Genomic DNA, 13,311 nt, shown 5'->3' with positions numbered 1-13,311 from the left:
TCTCTTCCTTGTGTTTTTCTGTTATTTTCTCGGCAACTAAACAGAGTTTTTGACTTTGGTTGGTGTTTATTTGCTTCAAATTCCCCAAGTGGGCACAATCGCATCCAAATCTTGTATATATTCACACTTTTACCTATCCCAACCTCTGATTAGGTATCTTCTATACATTGATGAATCCAATTTCAAATTCTCCTTGAAAACCAAACCTTCAATTTTGTATTTCTTTATTTTTCCATAGATAGCATAAACGTTTTGTTTTTTATTTTGGATTTTTTGTATATAACTTGTATAATTAAACTGCAAATCTAGAATTATTATTTATTAATATAATTACTCTTACTTATCACAAAAATGGCTGAATTGTTATTTACCGCCATTGAAATTGACTTTCTTGACCAATGGAAATGCTAGTTTAAACATGAAATTGAGTCTTGATGACCAAATAATTGACTCTCAATCTTTAACAGTGGCTATACTTGCATTTTTGTTATTTGGTGAGTCCATTGGGTTTGTTGGAGGCGCAGGGCTTGTACTTTTACTCCTTGAGGTAAACATTGATGTTCCTTCATGTAACTGCAAAATGCTTTTGAGTTTAGGTTTGTTTTTCAATTTGTCTATTTTGGCTTCATATATCTCCTTTAATTGCAGGCTACTCGTAGGAGGAGTAGTGTTGGGCATTAGGCAACTCTGATTTAGATAACTTGCCCATCATGATGTGATGAGGAAGTCAATGATAAAACTTCCTCAGCTATAGAATTACTTTTGATAAAGTCATATGTTTTTAAATTGATATTTCCTAGTTTCTGCCTTAAGTTGATGTATTTCTCATTGCTAGACTCCTTGACTAGAAGTCGAATACAATTACTATCCTTCAACCTGGTCTGTACAAGTCTAGACATAGAGTATGTGTGCCAAGTGCTTGTGGAAATTACGCAAAGAGTAAAAAATGAATTAAAAGGAAAACAAAGAATAAGAGATTTGTAGAGGATAATTTGTTTATAGCTTTAATAGTTTAGATAAATAGATGGAATTTCCAGGAACTAACTTGGGACAATGGGTATGTTCAATGATCTTTTGCAATTCAGAGTTTGATGCGTTTTTCATGAGTGTTTTATGTAATCTTTCCAACAATTATTGAAAGTTGTGGGAAAGGGTATATAGCTTTGAGGCTTATAGTAATAGGTTTCTCTGAAAACAAAGTAAGCACAATCCATATGTAATGATTTTGTTTTAACACTATATATTTCTGTAAACAAATTAAAAATCATCTAATTTTTTTGAAAAGAAAGCTCATCTAATTGTGGTTTGGATTGGTCTGCAATAATTTATAAAAATGCGGATTGTGAATGAAGCTGATAATGTGGTCAAATGTTAGAATATTAGAAGAAAATAAGCTAAAAAATAGTGGAAGTTCATGTGTCGAATACAACCACTAGTTTGAATGATTCATTCTTAGGATATATTGCACTTAAGAGAAGTTTTTGGGGAAGGAGGTATTGCATAATTAGTGCATAAATATTAAAGAAAAAGCATGGATAAAATAGCGGGCATTGCAAACTGTGAAGAGCCTGAGTTTGCTTTAGGCTGCTATCATGGCACTTTTAGAGAGGGAAGGAATACAAAAGGGATCTATTGCAGCCATTTTGCACCTGTAGTAGTTCTATATGGTCACTAGAGTTGAAAGAGGACCATGATATAGTAGAATGAAGGTAGAGGCTCTTGTAACTTTAGATAGAATTATTTGTATTCTCACATATATACCTTCACCCTCTCCCATTGATGAGAGGAGAATAACCAATTAAAACAATGAGTGAAACCCTGTGTGTGTCTTGGATTGCTGAAAATACATAAGACTTATTAAAATCTTCAAGAGGTCTTGAAGTATTCGTGAGATCAAACTTACAGTTGGCAACTTGACTAGCGACTAGAGACTATGAAGAGAAACAAATGGTAGTCTTTGCTAGTAAGAGTTGAAGGTTCAAGTATATATACATTGCATAACTATAGGTTTTGTAAGTCATTATATGTAGTGCAACTATCTTTGTAGTAGATTTTGTTTACTGGACTATATACCAAAGAGTTTTTATCTCTTACATGTTACTTTGGGAAATTAATCACATCATGTATCTATGTGTGTGCGTAGTGATTTAATATTTCGTTGTGCTATCCATTGTGATTGAGATTTGAATTAACTTGTTTAAACGCTCAATTAACTTTGAAAAATCGGTAGTAAGTCGTTTTAGGGACAGGTTTTAAACCTAACCAACAATATCATTGAAGCTTCAAGAGAGTGGATTGCTTCAGGTCTGGATGATTCTCCATTAGATATGCACGAAGAAATGTCAACTAAATTATACATTTAATTTGTGGTATAATTAGAGGGTTTTGAATTTGCTGAATGATAAGTAAAAGAATTAACTCATAGCAGGAACAAAAACAATTACCATCTCTATTTTTTTTTTTTTTTTTGGATAAACGGTTACCATCGAAATCATATCAGGAACAAAAACAAAAAAAATTACTATCTTTTTTTTTCTGGATAAAAAGTTACCATCTCTGATCAACTGGTGCTACATGGTCAAAATTTCAATCTCCATCAGATATACTACCCTGGCTTGCATGGCCATGGTGCTGGTTGGCAATGGCAGCTCTCAAATACGATCTTTCTGTCATTTAAATGTTGAAATTTTGGTCGATTGATAACTTTGCCATAACCTTCTTCATGTGATCATCATCTTCAACCTTGTAACTCTTTGCCTCCTGGACCATTCTCTCAACCTCTTCATTGGACAGTCTCCACTTATCATTGGTAATAATGATCTTCCCTTTCACACCAGTGGTCTTCTCTGTCACAGAAACATTCGAGATATCATCGATATCAAGATCAAAACAAACTATTAACTTTCCAACACCCCTGGATGCTGGAGGAATGCCAGAAACCACAAATTATGTTGGGATCATAATTTTTTTTTTTTAATGGAACCCACGAAAAACTGAGTTTTGTCAATTTTGTCAACTTGGAGAGTTGGATGCTGCAGACAAAAATAAATAGAAAAAAAAAAAAAAAAAAAACTAATAAAAAGTATGGAGATTTAGATTACCAAAGATAGAGTTGGTAGGGTTTCTGGCAACTTGGTTATTGGCAGCATCCCCAATCAAGCACTCATTGCCAGTGAAGGCAACATAGGAAGGGGTTTTTGACAGTCCCACGCATGGATACAGCGTCTCAACAATCACTGAAAGCAATTCAGCTTTCAAACAAAGAGAGAGAGAGAGAGAGAGAGAGAGAGAGAGAGATGTACACCATAGTCGAATAGTCTTATGTATGTAGCTAGGGTTTCGGTTTTTTTTTTTTTTTTTTTTTGGTATCCGTACAATAAAGAGAAATGATATGTCGACAACATTTTCACAACATTTTTACAACAATTTATAAATGGCAGATTGTTATTGGCTGTTATTGTTGGAGCAAAAAAGTAATCTTTGTATTTGGTTCAAATTTGAACCAATAACAACTAACCACCTGTAATTTGTTGTGAAAAAATTATAAAAATATTGTGGACATAACATCTCTAGTAAAGTAAATTTTTGCTAAGTTGAAATAGGGAAATATCTGTATTTGAGAGATATTTCATTATTTCCCTTTAAAATAGAAGGAAAATCATTCTTTCAAATTTGAGCCGTGCAACTGCAAGGCAATTCGAATTCGACCATGTAAGCTTACTATAAAAATAAAATTAAAAAATACGTATTAATATTTGAAAAATTAATAATAATAATAATAATAATAATAATAATAATAATAATGAGTTTACCTATTCTAGCTCTATCAGTTTTGGTGGCTTCTTCCTTATATAATTAAATAATTTGGTGGCTTCATTATCACTTTAAATTTCTATAAGTTATATGTTCTATTTTTTTTTTTCCTTCTTTCTTGAGAAACAGTTGAGGAAAATGGGCTTTTGCCCTTATTTTTTAAAATATCTAGCACAATATTTCTATTTTGAAACTATTAAGCAATATGTCCCTATTTTGAAACTCGATTTTATGATTATCGAGTTCTAAGTAAGTTTTTGCAATGATGGAGGAGCACCCATGACTTTTCCCAATTTAAAAAATCCAGCTGGAACTCGATTTGGAACTCAATTTTACTAAAATCAAGTTCTATGGAAAAACTTACCTAAAACTCGATAATCATAAAATCGAGTTACAATGAAAATCAATTTTTAGAAAATCGAATTTCAAAACATGGACACGGTGCTTAATAGTTTCATAATGGCGACAAATGTTGGATTTTTATAATAATAAAAAAATAAGAGCAAAAGCCCATTTTTAAGGTAATGATCACATTATTATAATCCTTTTTATGTTTCAGAGTATTCTAGATCCGAAATCTTTAATTAAAACCCAAGCTATGAAATTTTAAAAGGAAAATGGACATTTGCCCCTAATTTACAAATTATGCAGCAAAATGCCCCTAATTTACCGGTGAAACTCGACATTAGCAATATCGAGTTCTATGCATATTTTGCCACTTAAATTTTTTTGAAAATTTAAGTGAAACTCAACATTGCTAATGTCGGGTTTCACTTAAAAATATACATAAATCTCAATTTTGAGGATATCAAGTTTTACACAAAACTCAATTTTATTAAAGTCGACTTTCAAAAGTAGGGACATTTTGCTAAATAATTTCAAAATATGGGCATTTTGCTGCATTGTTTGTAAATTATGGAAAAATGCCCATTTTTCCCAATTTTGGGAGCCTTAAACATGCTATTCTTACGGCAAAAACTACATGTATTTCTATTTATTAGGATTATATGAGTATTAGCAAAATTTCATATCAAAAGTTTCAAATGTGTATTTGCATCAATTTCCATGTATCTTGTTTTTGTGAGTTGCATTCAACTAAGTCAATAGGGAAAAGAAAAGATGAAAGTTGAAGTTGTTGTGAAGATCTTGGTTGAGCGAAGATGAAAATGGCAAGCGAGGGAATTGAAATTGACTTGCTTCCTAGTAATTTTTCATATTAGTATTTTTTTTCCAAATATGAAAATAGTCATTTAACCATTGATTTGTAACCATTTATATTAACGAAAAATAAACCCTAATCACGGTAGAACGAAGGCGGAGGCTCTTGTAAATTTAGAGTGAATTCTTTGCATTCTCGCATGCCTTCACCCTCTCTCTCCCGTCAATGAGAGGTAAATAACCAAAACAATGAGTGAAACCTAACCATACCTTCATGTCTCTATATGTGTGTATAGTTTTTTTTTTTTTTAATTTTCTATTGTGTCACCCATTGTGATTGAGATTTGAATTAACTTGTTTAAACACTAAACTTAGAAAAATCAGTAGTAAGTCGTTGTAGGGGTCTAAACCTAACCAACACCATTGAAGTTTCAAGAGATCAGATTTGTTCAGGTTTGGATGATTCCCCATTAAATACATAAGAGGTGTTAACTAAGATACAAGTCTCTTGGCCTTAACTAGGTACTCAAAATTTGTATAATTTAGGTGTTATTTTTTTTTTTCTTATTTTTTATTTATAAGCAAGTTATTAGGGAGTTATATATTGATACTAATTAAATGCATCAATATTAAATTATATAGAAGAAAGTCTTAGGGTATTAGATGTTGATATTAATGTTAGGTTTAATAGATTAAGTGTGTTGGCAACTCATGCAAAATATATATATATATATATATATATATATATATATATATATATTGAGTTTTATTAAGTCCAAAGTGGTTTTTTTCAAGTCCAAGATGAAGATCTAAGTTCAGTTTAAAGAAAGGCAAGCCTTTGGAATTTCGACGGCTCTTCAATTGATCAAAGAAGTGTCGAAACTATTGGCGGATAGATTGAAAATTAATCTAGATCAAACGAAAATTGTGAATTTTGTCAATCAAGCCAATTACATCATCAATTTAAGTCCTATTATGTGTTCTATTTGCTGGACTATATAAGAACTTTTAGGGATAACCAAAACAACAATGTCAACTTTAAACCATTATATTTCACTTATTTCAAATTCAAATTAAGTAGAATTTGTATATGCTTTGAAGATTCAAAACTCTACTTTCCATTAAAACATGACTTACTCAAATATCATTTATGGTACAAAAAATATGAGCAACATATGATCAACCTCTTATCTTTTGAGCATACATATCAAAAATTTGTAATATTTGAACAACTTTTGACTTGAATGATGAATCCAACTCTTTTTCCTCTCAAAAAAAAAAAAGAAAAAAAAAAGAATCCAGCTCTTTTTTACCATATGTCCACTTATTTAATCTATATATATATATATATATATATATATATATATATATATAACCGAAGCCTCTGAAGTTCCCATAATTTTTCACGTCAGCACAATATTAAAAAAAAAAAAATTAATAAAAAAAATCACGCAACATAAAACTTTTCTAAAACCCATAAACGCAAAACCCACTCAATCAATACCCACCATACCCACAAACCCTATTTCTCCTTCCTCAGACCCTATTTCTCCTAATCCCCTTCTCCTTTGTTGTTTCACCCATAACCACCACAACTCAGCAAGCAGCACCACCACCACCACCTACAAAAACCGCAAACTCTCTGGATCGAAGAAGAGCCTTTCTCTTTCTCAGTGTATTCCTATCTTCCTCTCCTCACAGAACGTGGCTACTTCGGTTGAGCTATCTCTCCATTCTTTTGCTTGATGATTTTTGTTTCCCTTATTACATTTGTTATATGGATTGGTAGTAATGGTTTGCTGCTCGGTTTTGAACGCATAACTCAGTTTCTGAGATTATAAGGAAGACAAACACACATTCAAAATTGAATCTTTATTATTGGTCTGAGAGTTTGGGTCTTTGACAGAGATATTATTGATTAATTAAGAAACACAGAGAGAGAGAGAGAGAGAGAGAGAGAGAGAGAGAGAAGCCCAGGAAAATTGATACGGATATGGACTCTTTAAGTCTCATCTATATCTCTGCGTTGTTCTTGTAATTCACGGATTTAATGGAGTGTGCTTTGGCAAATCAGAGAATTGTGGGTCAACTTTCATCCAAAACATTGTATCTTGCCACAACCTATTCGGTTTTACTTCCAAAATATAATGGAAAAGTCAGTCTTTTACAAAGCCATAGTACTTTCCTAGGTTCTTTTATTTTCATACTTTCCTTACTACTGTTTTTCTTTTCTATGTCTTATTTTTATGCTTAAGGGAGGTTTTAATTTATGAAATAAGCTATAGGTGGGATTAATAACCAATTATGAAATTGTCCTTCTGGCTTAGGCAACCATGCCCATTGACCGATTGGAAATAAGTTGGAATGTAAATGTTCAAAGCCCTGTTGTTTTGCAACTTATCTTTTGGAATCCAAGGAGGACAAGCTTAGCAAAGGTGCAGACATTGTAATTTTTTGTTCAATTAGAAATAACAATGAATTGCTTTGTTGTGGCGTGGATGATTGTTTTGATTCCTGTGGTTTTTAATTGGAGCTCTATCCTTTGGTTCAATTCTGATAGACGCTACAGAAAAACCGCCAATACTGTGACATGCTGTATTTTAAAACTACAACCATAGTGTCATGTTTTTTCACCAATTGTTTTTTTAGCACATTCATTTCTTATTATGCTTTGTGTTTTTGTTTCTTCAATTAGAAATAAAACTGAATTGCTTTGCTGGGAAATTCCAGATAGTTGTTTGCAAACCATTTTTAAGGTTGCTTTGAATGTTGTGTAAAGAAGAAAATATAGATCGGTCTTACTTTATTTACTTATTGTGTTTTTTGGTTTGTGAGAAATTAAAAGTTATGCATCAGTAAGTAGAAATAATGTGTGAACCAAATAACTTGAATATTTGTTTCAAAAAATTTAAAATTTAAAGAAGCAAAAGCAAAAGCAAAAAGAAAAAGAAAAAGGCATATAGAGCATGTAGGTGAGAATTCGGGGCAGAGCTCAAATTCAATTAGAAATAAAAATGAACAAAAGCAACGGTCAATTGCATTGCTAAAGCTATTTTTTTTATAAAAAAAAAGATGCAAATGATATGGGAATTTAATATTTTTTTGCCTTTATGATCAGCAAATGATGAGTGTATCAAATAAATTAAGCCACAACCTTGCTTTTCTGTTCTTTAAAGCAGTGTAGATGTCAAGTTTATTCATTTTCTTAACTGTAGTTTTATTTCTCAATCTATCAGTAAAATATAAAACTTTTAATTGTATAGAATATATAACTTTTAACTTTATACAATGAAGTTTTGCACAGTTCTAGAGTCATTATATTTAAAAAATAAATAATAATAAAAAACCTCAAACTTCTTGGCTTCTGCAGCAATTTCCTCAGCTGGCAAACCGCCTATGATAGCAACTATCAATCAATTATTCTTCATCTTTAATAGAAATGATTATAGACTTATTTAAATTTGATAAAGATTTAAATTTTAGGTTCAAATGTATAGTTAAATCTGCCCCCAAACACACTGTATTCTCTACTATGTTGTTAATTTAACATGCAGTAACATATTTGGTGATCAACTTCTTCAATTACATCATTACAGTCCAACCTTTCTGTTTCTCAAAAAAAAAAAAAAAAAAAAGTCTAATATTTCTGGTGCTCAATGCACTTTGTGGTCACATGTTGTATTTTAAATCCACAACCATAGTGTCATGTTTTGTCACCAATTGCTTTTTTTTTTAGCACATTCATTTCATATTATGGTTTGTGTTTTTGTCTCTTCAATTAGAAATAAAAATGAATTGCTTTGGTGGGAAATTTCATTGTTGTGAATCTATTCTGCTTTACTTGGAAATAGCATAACAATTGATGATATCCTTTGCTATGTAATTTTAATCTCTAAGAACATGTGAAAGGAGTTTTAGGGGATTTTTTTTTTTTTTTTTCAGATAGTTGTCTGCAAACCATTTTTAAGGTTGCTTTGAGTGTCGTGTAAAGAAGAAAATACAGATCTTACTTTATTTACTTATTGTGTTTTTGGTTTGTGAGAAATTAAAAGTTATGCTTAAGAGAGCTGAAATAATGTGTGAGATTTTGTAAATCTTGATGAGATTTTGTAATTGAAACCCACAGTAGAGAATGTTATTCATGCTGCTTCTTTTTTCTTTTTTTTTTCTTTTCTTTTTAAGGAAGAGGGACGCAAATAAGGTGTTTTTTGTCTAACATTTGTTTGATTTGGCAAAAGCTTTTATTTCACCAAAGCTATGAAGCTCAAGCTACAATTCTTCCAACTACTAATGGCACTTGGAGAGCCTAAGCATTCAAGGAAAAAAAAAAAACTAAGAAGAATCATATTCAAAGTAGTATGAGATTTTAGTTGTAAAATAGCGTTCAATATATAATAGTAAGTTTATTAAATTTCATTTGTTCATCTTTTCCTAAAAGAACACCATCACTATTAATATATAAAGGGCATTTTGTAAATTTAGTTATTGTTTTAATACTTTGAACCAAATTCTCATGTTGTAGTTGCTTTATGGTTAGAATTGTTAGATACATATGTTTGATCGTTAGATACTCCTCTTTTTTTGTTAAACAATTTTCACACCATGTTGTTGTTGATTAGTCATAAAATTTAATTAAGCTATTTGTATCTTAGTCAGCATATATTTTCATGTTCTATGGTTCCATTAGACACTTTATACTTTGGATTATATTTTTGACACTTAATACTTTGGATGATATTTTTGCATATGAAAGAAATCATTACTTTACAATTCTACCAAATTACTCTCTGTTCTTGGTTTGCAAAAGTTTGTGTCTTCCTTACTCATTTTAAAGGCTTTAATCATTTAATATAATGATGTGAAACAAATGTCTTTGATCTTTAAATTTAATGTAGTTGTGAATTTAATGTCTTTGATATCATTTTCATTGTCCTCACATATGTATGATTCTGTTGTTAGGTTCAATTTCAAAGAAAGTAAAAACTAATTGTATTTTTTACCAATTTTTTAGTTGAACATTTATTTTGAACTAAATTATTTATTTTCCTTCATTTTTAACTCAATTTTATTTAACTATCTCATGCATCGCACGGGTTAGCAACTAATTAAATCATAAAACTATATATCATATTTTGATTACCTATAATATAATTTTTTTTTTAACCCTACACATCCACATCATCACCACCACCATCTTCAAGAAATTTTAAAGATTAAATAATATTTTTCTCCATTAAAATATGAGGTTGTTTTCATTTTTACATTGTATTTCAAAAATTTTCATTTTGGCCCATTATTTATTTTAACTTTGCTTCAATTTTGGTTTCATTGTTCACTTCTGTTGGTAACTTGATTAACTATTTCATAAAATAAATTTTAATTGGTTAAAAATGTTAAATTAAAATTACCTTAATTAACACTAAAAGTATTGCCCTAAGTTTTGTTCTTTAAATATATATTGCACTTCGTTCTTAAGGAGGTGGTATATCTTGCACCCGGCATAGCAAGATATCATTTTCGGTTCTTAAGACCAAAAAAAAAGAAACTATATATTGTACTTGAAAAAGCCCAAAGAAGTTGGGTTGTACAAGTTATCCACTCGGAAAAGCCCAAAATGATTAAATTCCGGACAGCCTACCATCTTCGACTATAGGCCCAAAGTACCGTATGATTCCAAAAACCATAGGATTCGTCCCTTCACTTTCTTTCTTTTTATTTTTTCTCTTGGAACCTGATTTGGGAAATTGGATTAGGATTTTATGGTTTCTACGTTGATTTTCAATTCAGCCATTGAGGGCAAAGAAACCAAATCCATCACAGTGCAACACAGCTACAAATCTCAATGGGGAAGAACGAGTTCCTAACGCCAAAAGCGATCGCGAATCGGATCAAAGCGAAGGGGCTCCAGAAGCTCCGATGGTACTGCCAGATGTGCCAGAAGCAATGTCGCGACGAGAACGGTTTCAAGTGCCACTGTATGAGCGAGAGCCACCAGCGTCAGATGGAGGTTTTCGGCCAAAACCCGACCCGAATCGTCGAAGGATACTCCGAAGAGTTCGAACGCACTTTCTTGGACCACATGAAGCGTAGCCACCGGTTCAGTCGCATCGCCGCCACCGTCGTTTACAACGAGTACATCAACGATCGCCACCACGTCCACATGAACTCGACCGAGTGGGCCACGCTCACTGAGTTCGTCAAGTATCTCGGTCGAACCGGCAAGTGTAAGGTCGAGGAAACGCCTAAAGGTTGGTTCATTACGTATATAGATAGAGATTCGGAGACTTTGTTCAAAGAGAGATTGAAAAATAAGCGAATCAAGGCCGATTTGGCCGAGGAAGAGAAGCAAGAGAGAGAGATTCAGAAGCAGATCGAGAAAGCCGCTGAGTTATTCGCCGAGCCTCCGAAGCCTCTCGAGGCTGAACCTGTTAGGGAATTGAAACCCGAAGCTGGTGTTAAGATCGGTTTGAAGCTCGCCTCGTCAAATTTGAAGCCGAAAGAGAGAGGAGAGGGTTCGAAATTGGTGTTTGATGAAATGGAAACCGATAACAAAGCCAGTGTGGCGAAGACGAATAATAATAATAAGTCGGTTTTGGGGGAGATGATGAGGGAGGAGGAGATGAAGAAGGAGAGGATTAATAGGAAGGACTATTGGTTGTGTGAGGGAATTGTTGTTAAGGTTATGAGCAAAGCTTTGGCCGACAAGGGTTACTATAAGCAAAAAGGGGTTGTGAAGAAAGTGATTGATAAGTATGTTGGGGAAATTGAGATGCTTGAGAGTAAGCATGTGTTGAGAGTTGATCAGTTGGAGCTCGAGACCGTGATTCCACAAATTGGGGGACTCGTGAAGATTGTGAATGGGGCGTATCGCGGCGCGATTGCCAAGTTGTTGGGGGTTGATACGGAGAAGTTTTGCGCCAAGGTGCAGATAGAGAAGGGTGCCTATGTTGGTAGAGTGCTTAAAGCTGTTGAGTATGAGGATATTTGTAAACTTGCCCAGTGAGTTTGATTAGAATAATGATAATGGATTATATATTGGTTATGTTTAGTTGTTTGTCAAAACTTCATTCTGTTAAGAAACTTTAATCTGTTGAATGAATGTATGATGTTTCTTGTGTTCTGAAATATTTATGTTTCTCTTGGATTAATGACTTGGATACTGCTTGTGAAGGAAATAATGGAGAACCCTGTTTTGGAATTCATTTAGTTTTCTTATTTATATATCTAATAGAATATCCATCCTTATAGAATTATTTTTAAAGAAAACTAATAAACAAGGGAATGTAGTATATTAAAAGTGGTTACTAGTAAGTAAATGTCCAATCTTGTTACTCCATATAGTGTAGATGGAAAATTTTCGTGTGAGCTGAATTATGTTTTATAGAGTTCTCAGGGTTTATCTGTTTGTGTGTGTGTGTGCATGAGTTTGGGGGGGGGGGGGGGGGGGGGTGTGAATTACAGTTAAATATTAAAATGGTACCGCAGAAAAGGGCACAAGGTGACTGTTTGGACAAGTTGAGGAACAAGGTTGAGAGTAGGAAGGACCAAATGGAAGAAGACTAGTGCATTTGAATGTAGCTTTTTGTTGAAAGTTGGTTAAAATATAGTTTTACCTAGAAAAATTAAGGCTTAAAAATCTGTACATAAGCAAATAATTTAAAAAGTTAAAAGAAAAAGTTATTGCCTAACAAACACTTGGAGCAGCTTCCTAGGTGCATCTTTGCAAATTTTGTCGTGATGACCATTATATTTCTTTTACATAAATGTGAATCCCACCACTTGGATTAACCAACAAGATTTACCACATTGCTATGTGTTAGCTGCTATATTTGTCCATTTTGTCCTTCAAATTACGAGTATGTGTGTGTGTGTGCACGCACAAATGCTGCTTGAGTTAAAAAGGGGGGGGGGGGGGGGTGTCCCTTAGTGATTGTTCACATTTGAACTTGCTGCAGCCTAAACTTTGGCAGATATGAAATAGTGTTGTATATTGTCTGACCCATAATAACCCTAGAATGTCAACATTGATGCTAGATATCTTATTGTTAAGGACTTGGTGGTACAGGTGTTCCCTTTAGCATGTTGATATTCGTTTACTTTACCCATTACTTGTTATAGCTGCTTATAGATTGTGGCAACCCAGTACATTTCCTTTTCTATTTTTTTTCCTACATTACATTCTTTACCATGTGCCAATGAGCTCTAACTCAAATGACATCTCCTACCATCATAACAACAAAGTGGAAGGTGAAGTTGTAGATTCAAGACCTACTGGGTGTGTGTCAGTGTGAGTTGCCAAAAAAATGAAATCTCTACAGTGGAGTCCCACTTGTGATCATA

The 13,311-nt window shown here is 32.8% G+C and overlaps 1 protein-coding gene and 1 long non-coding RNA gene across 2 annotated transcripts; both read left to right on the top strand.

Annotated features, from left to right (window-relative positions):
• The first annotated feature begins 467 nt into the window (after positions 1 to 467).
• On the top strand, positions 468 to 809 carry LOC142638538 (uncharacterized). The gene is made up of 2 exons (XR_012845026.1): positions 468 to 547; positions 649 to 809. It is a non-coding gene; the product is annotated as an uncharacterized LOC142638538 (long non-coding RNA).
• Positions 810 to 10,658: 9,849 nt separating this feature from the next.
• LOC142641324 (KIN17-like protein) lies at positions 10,659 to 12,096 on the top strand. The gene has a single exon (XM_075815734.1). The coding sequence runs from the start codon at positions 10,814 to 10,816 to the stop codon at positions 11,972 to 11,974; it is 1,161 nt and encodes a 386-aa protein (XP_075671849.1). The 5' UTR covers positions 10,659 to 10,813; the 3' UTR covers positions 11,975 to 12,096.
• The last annotated feature ends 1,215 nt before the right edge of the window (positions 12,097 to 13,311 follow it).

Source organism: Castanea sativa, chromosome 6, assembly GCF_040712315.1.
Source record: "Castanea sativa cultivar Marrone di Chiusa Pesio chromosome 6, ASM4071231v1".
Taxonomy (NCBI): Eukaryota; Viridiplantae; Streptophyta; class Magnoliopsida; order Fagales; family Fagaceae; genus Castanea; species Castanea sativa.
Note: the sequence above shows the minus strand (reverse complement) of the source record. Positions and strands in the feature narration are given on the sequence as shown.

Bases quoted from the DNA above. Each gene is read 5' to 3' on its own strand.
- LOC142641324 (XM_075815734.1), top strand. From the start codon at position 10,814: ATGGGGAAGAACGAGTTCCTAACGCCAAAAGCGATCGCGAATCGGATC.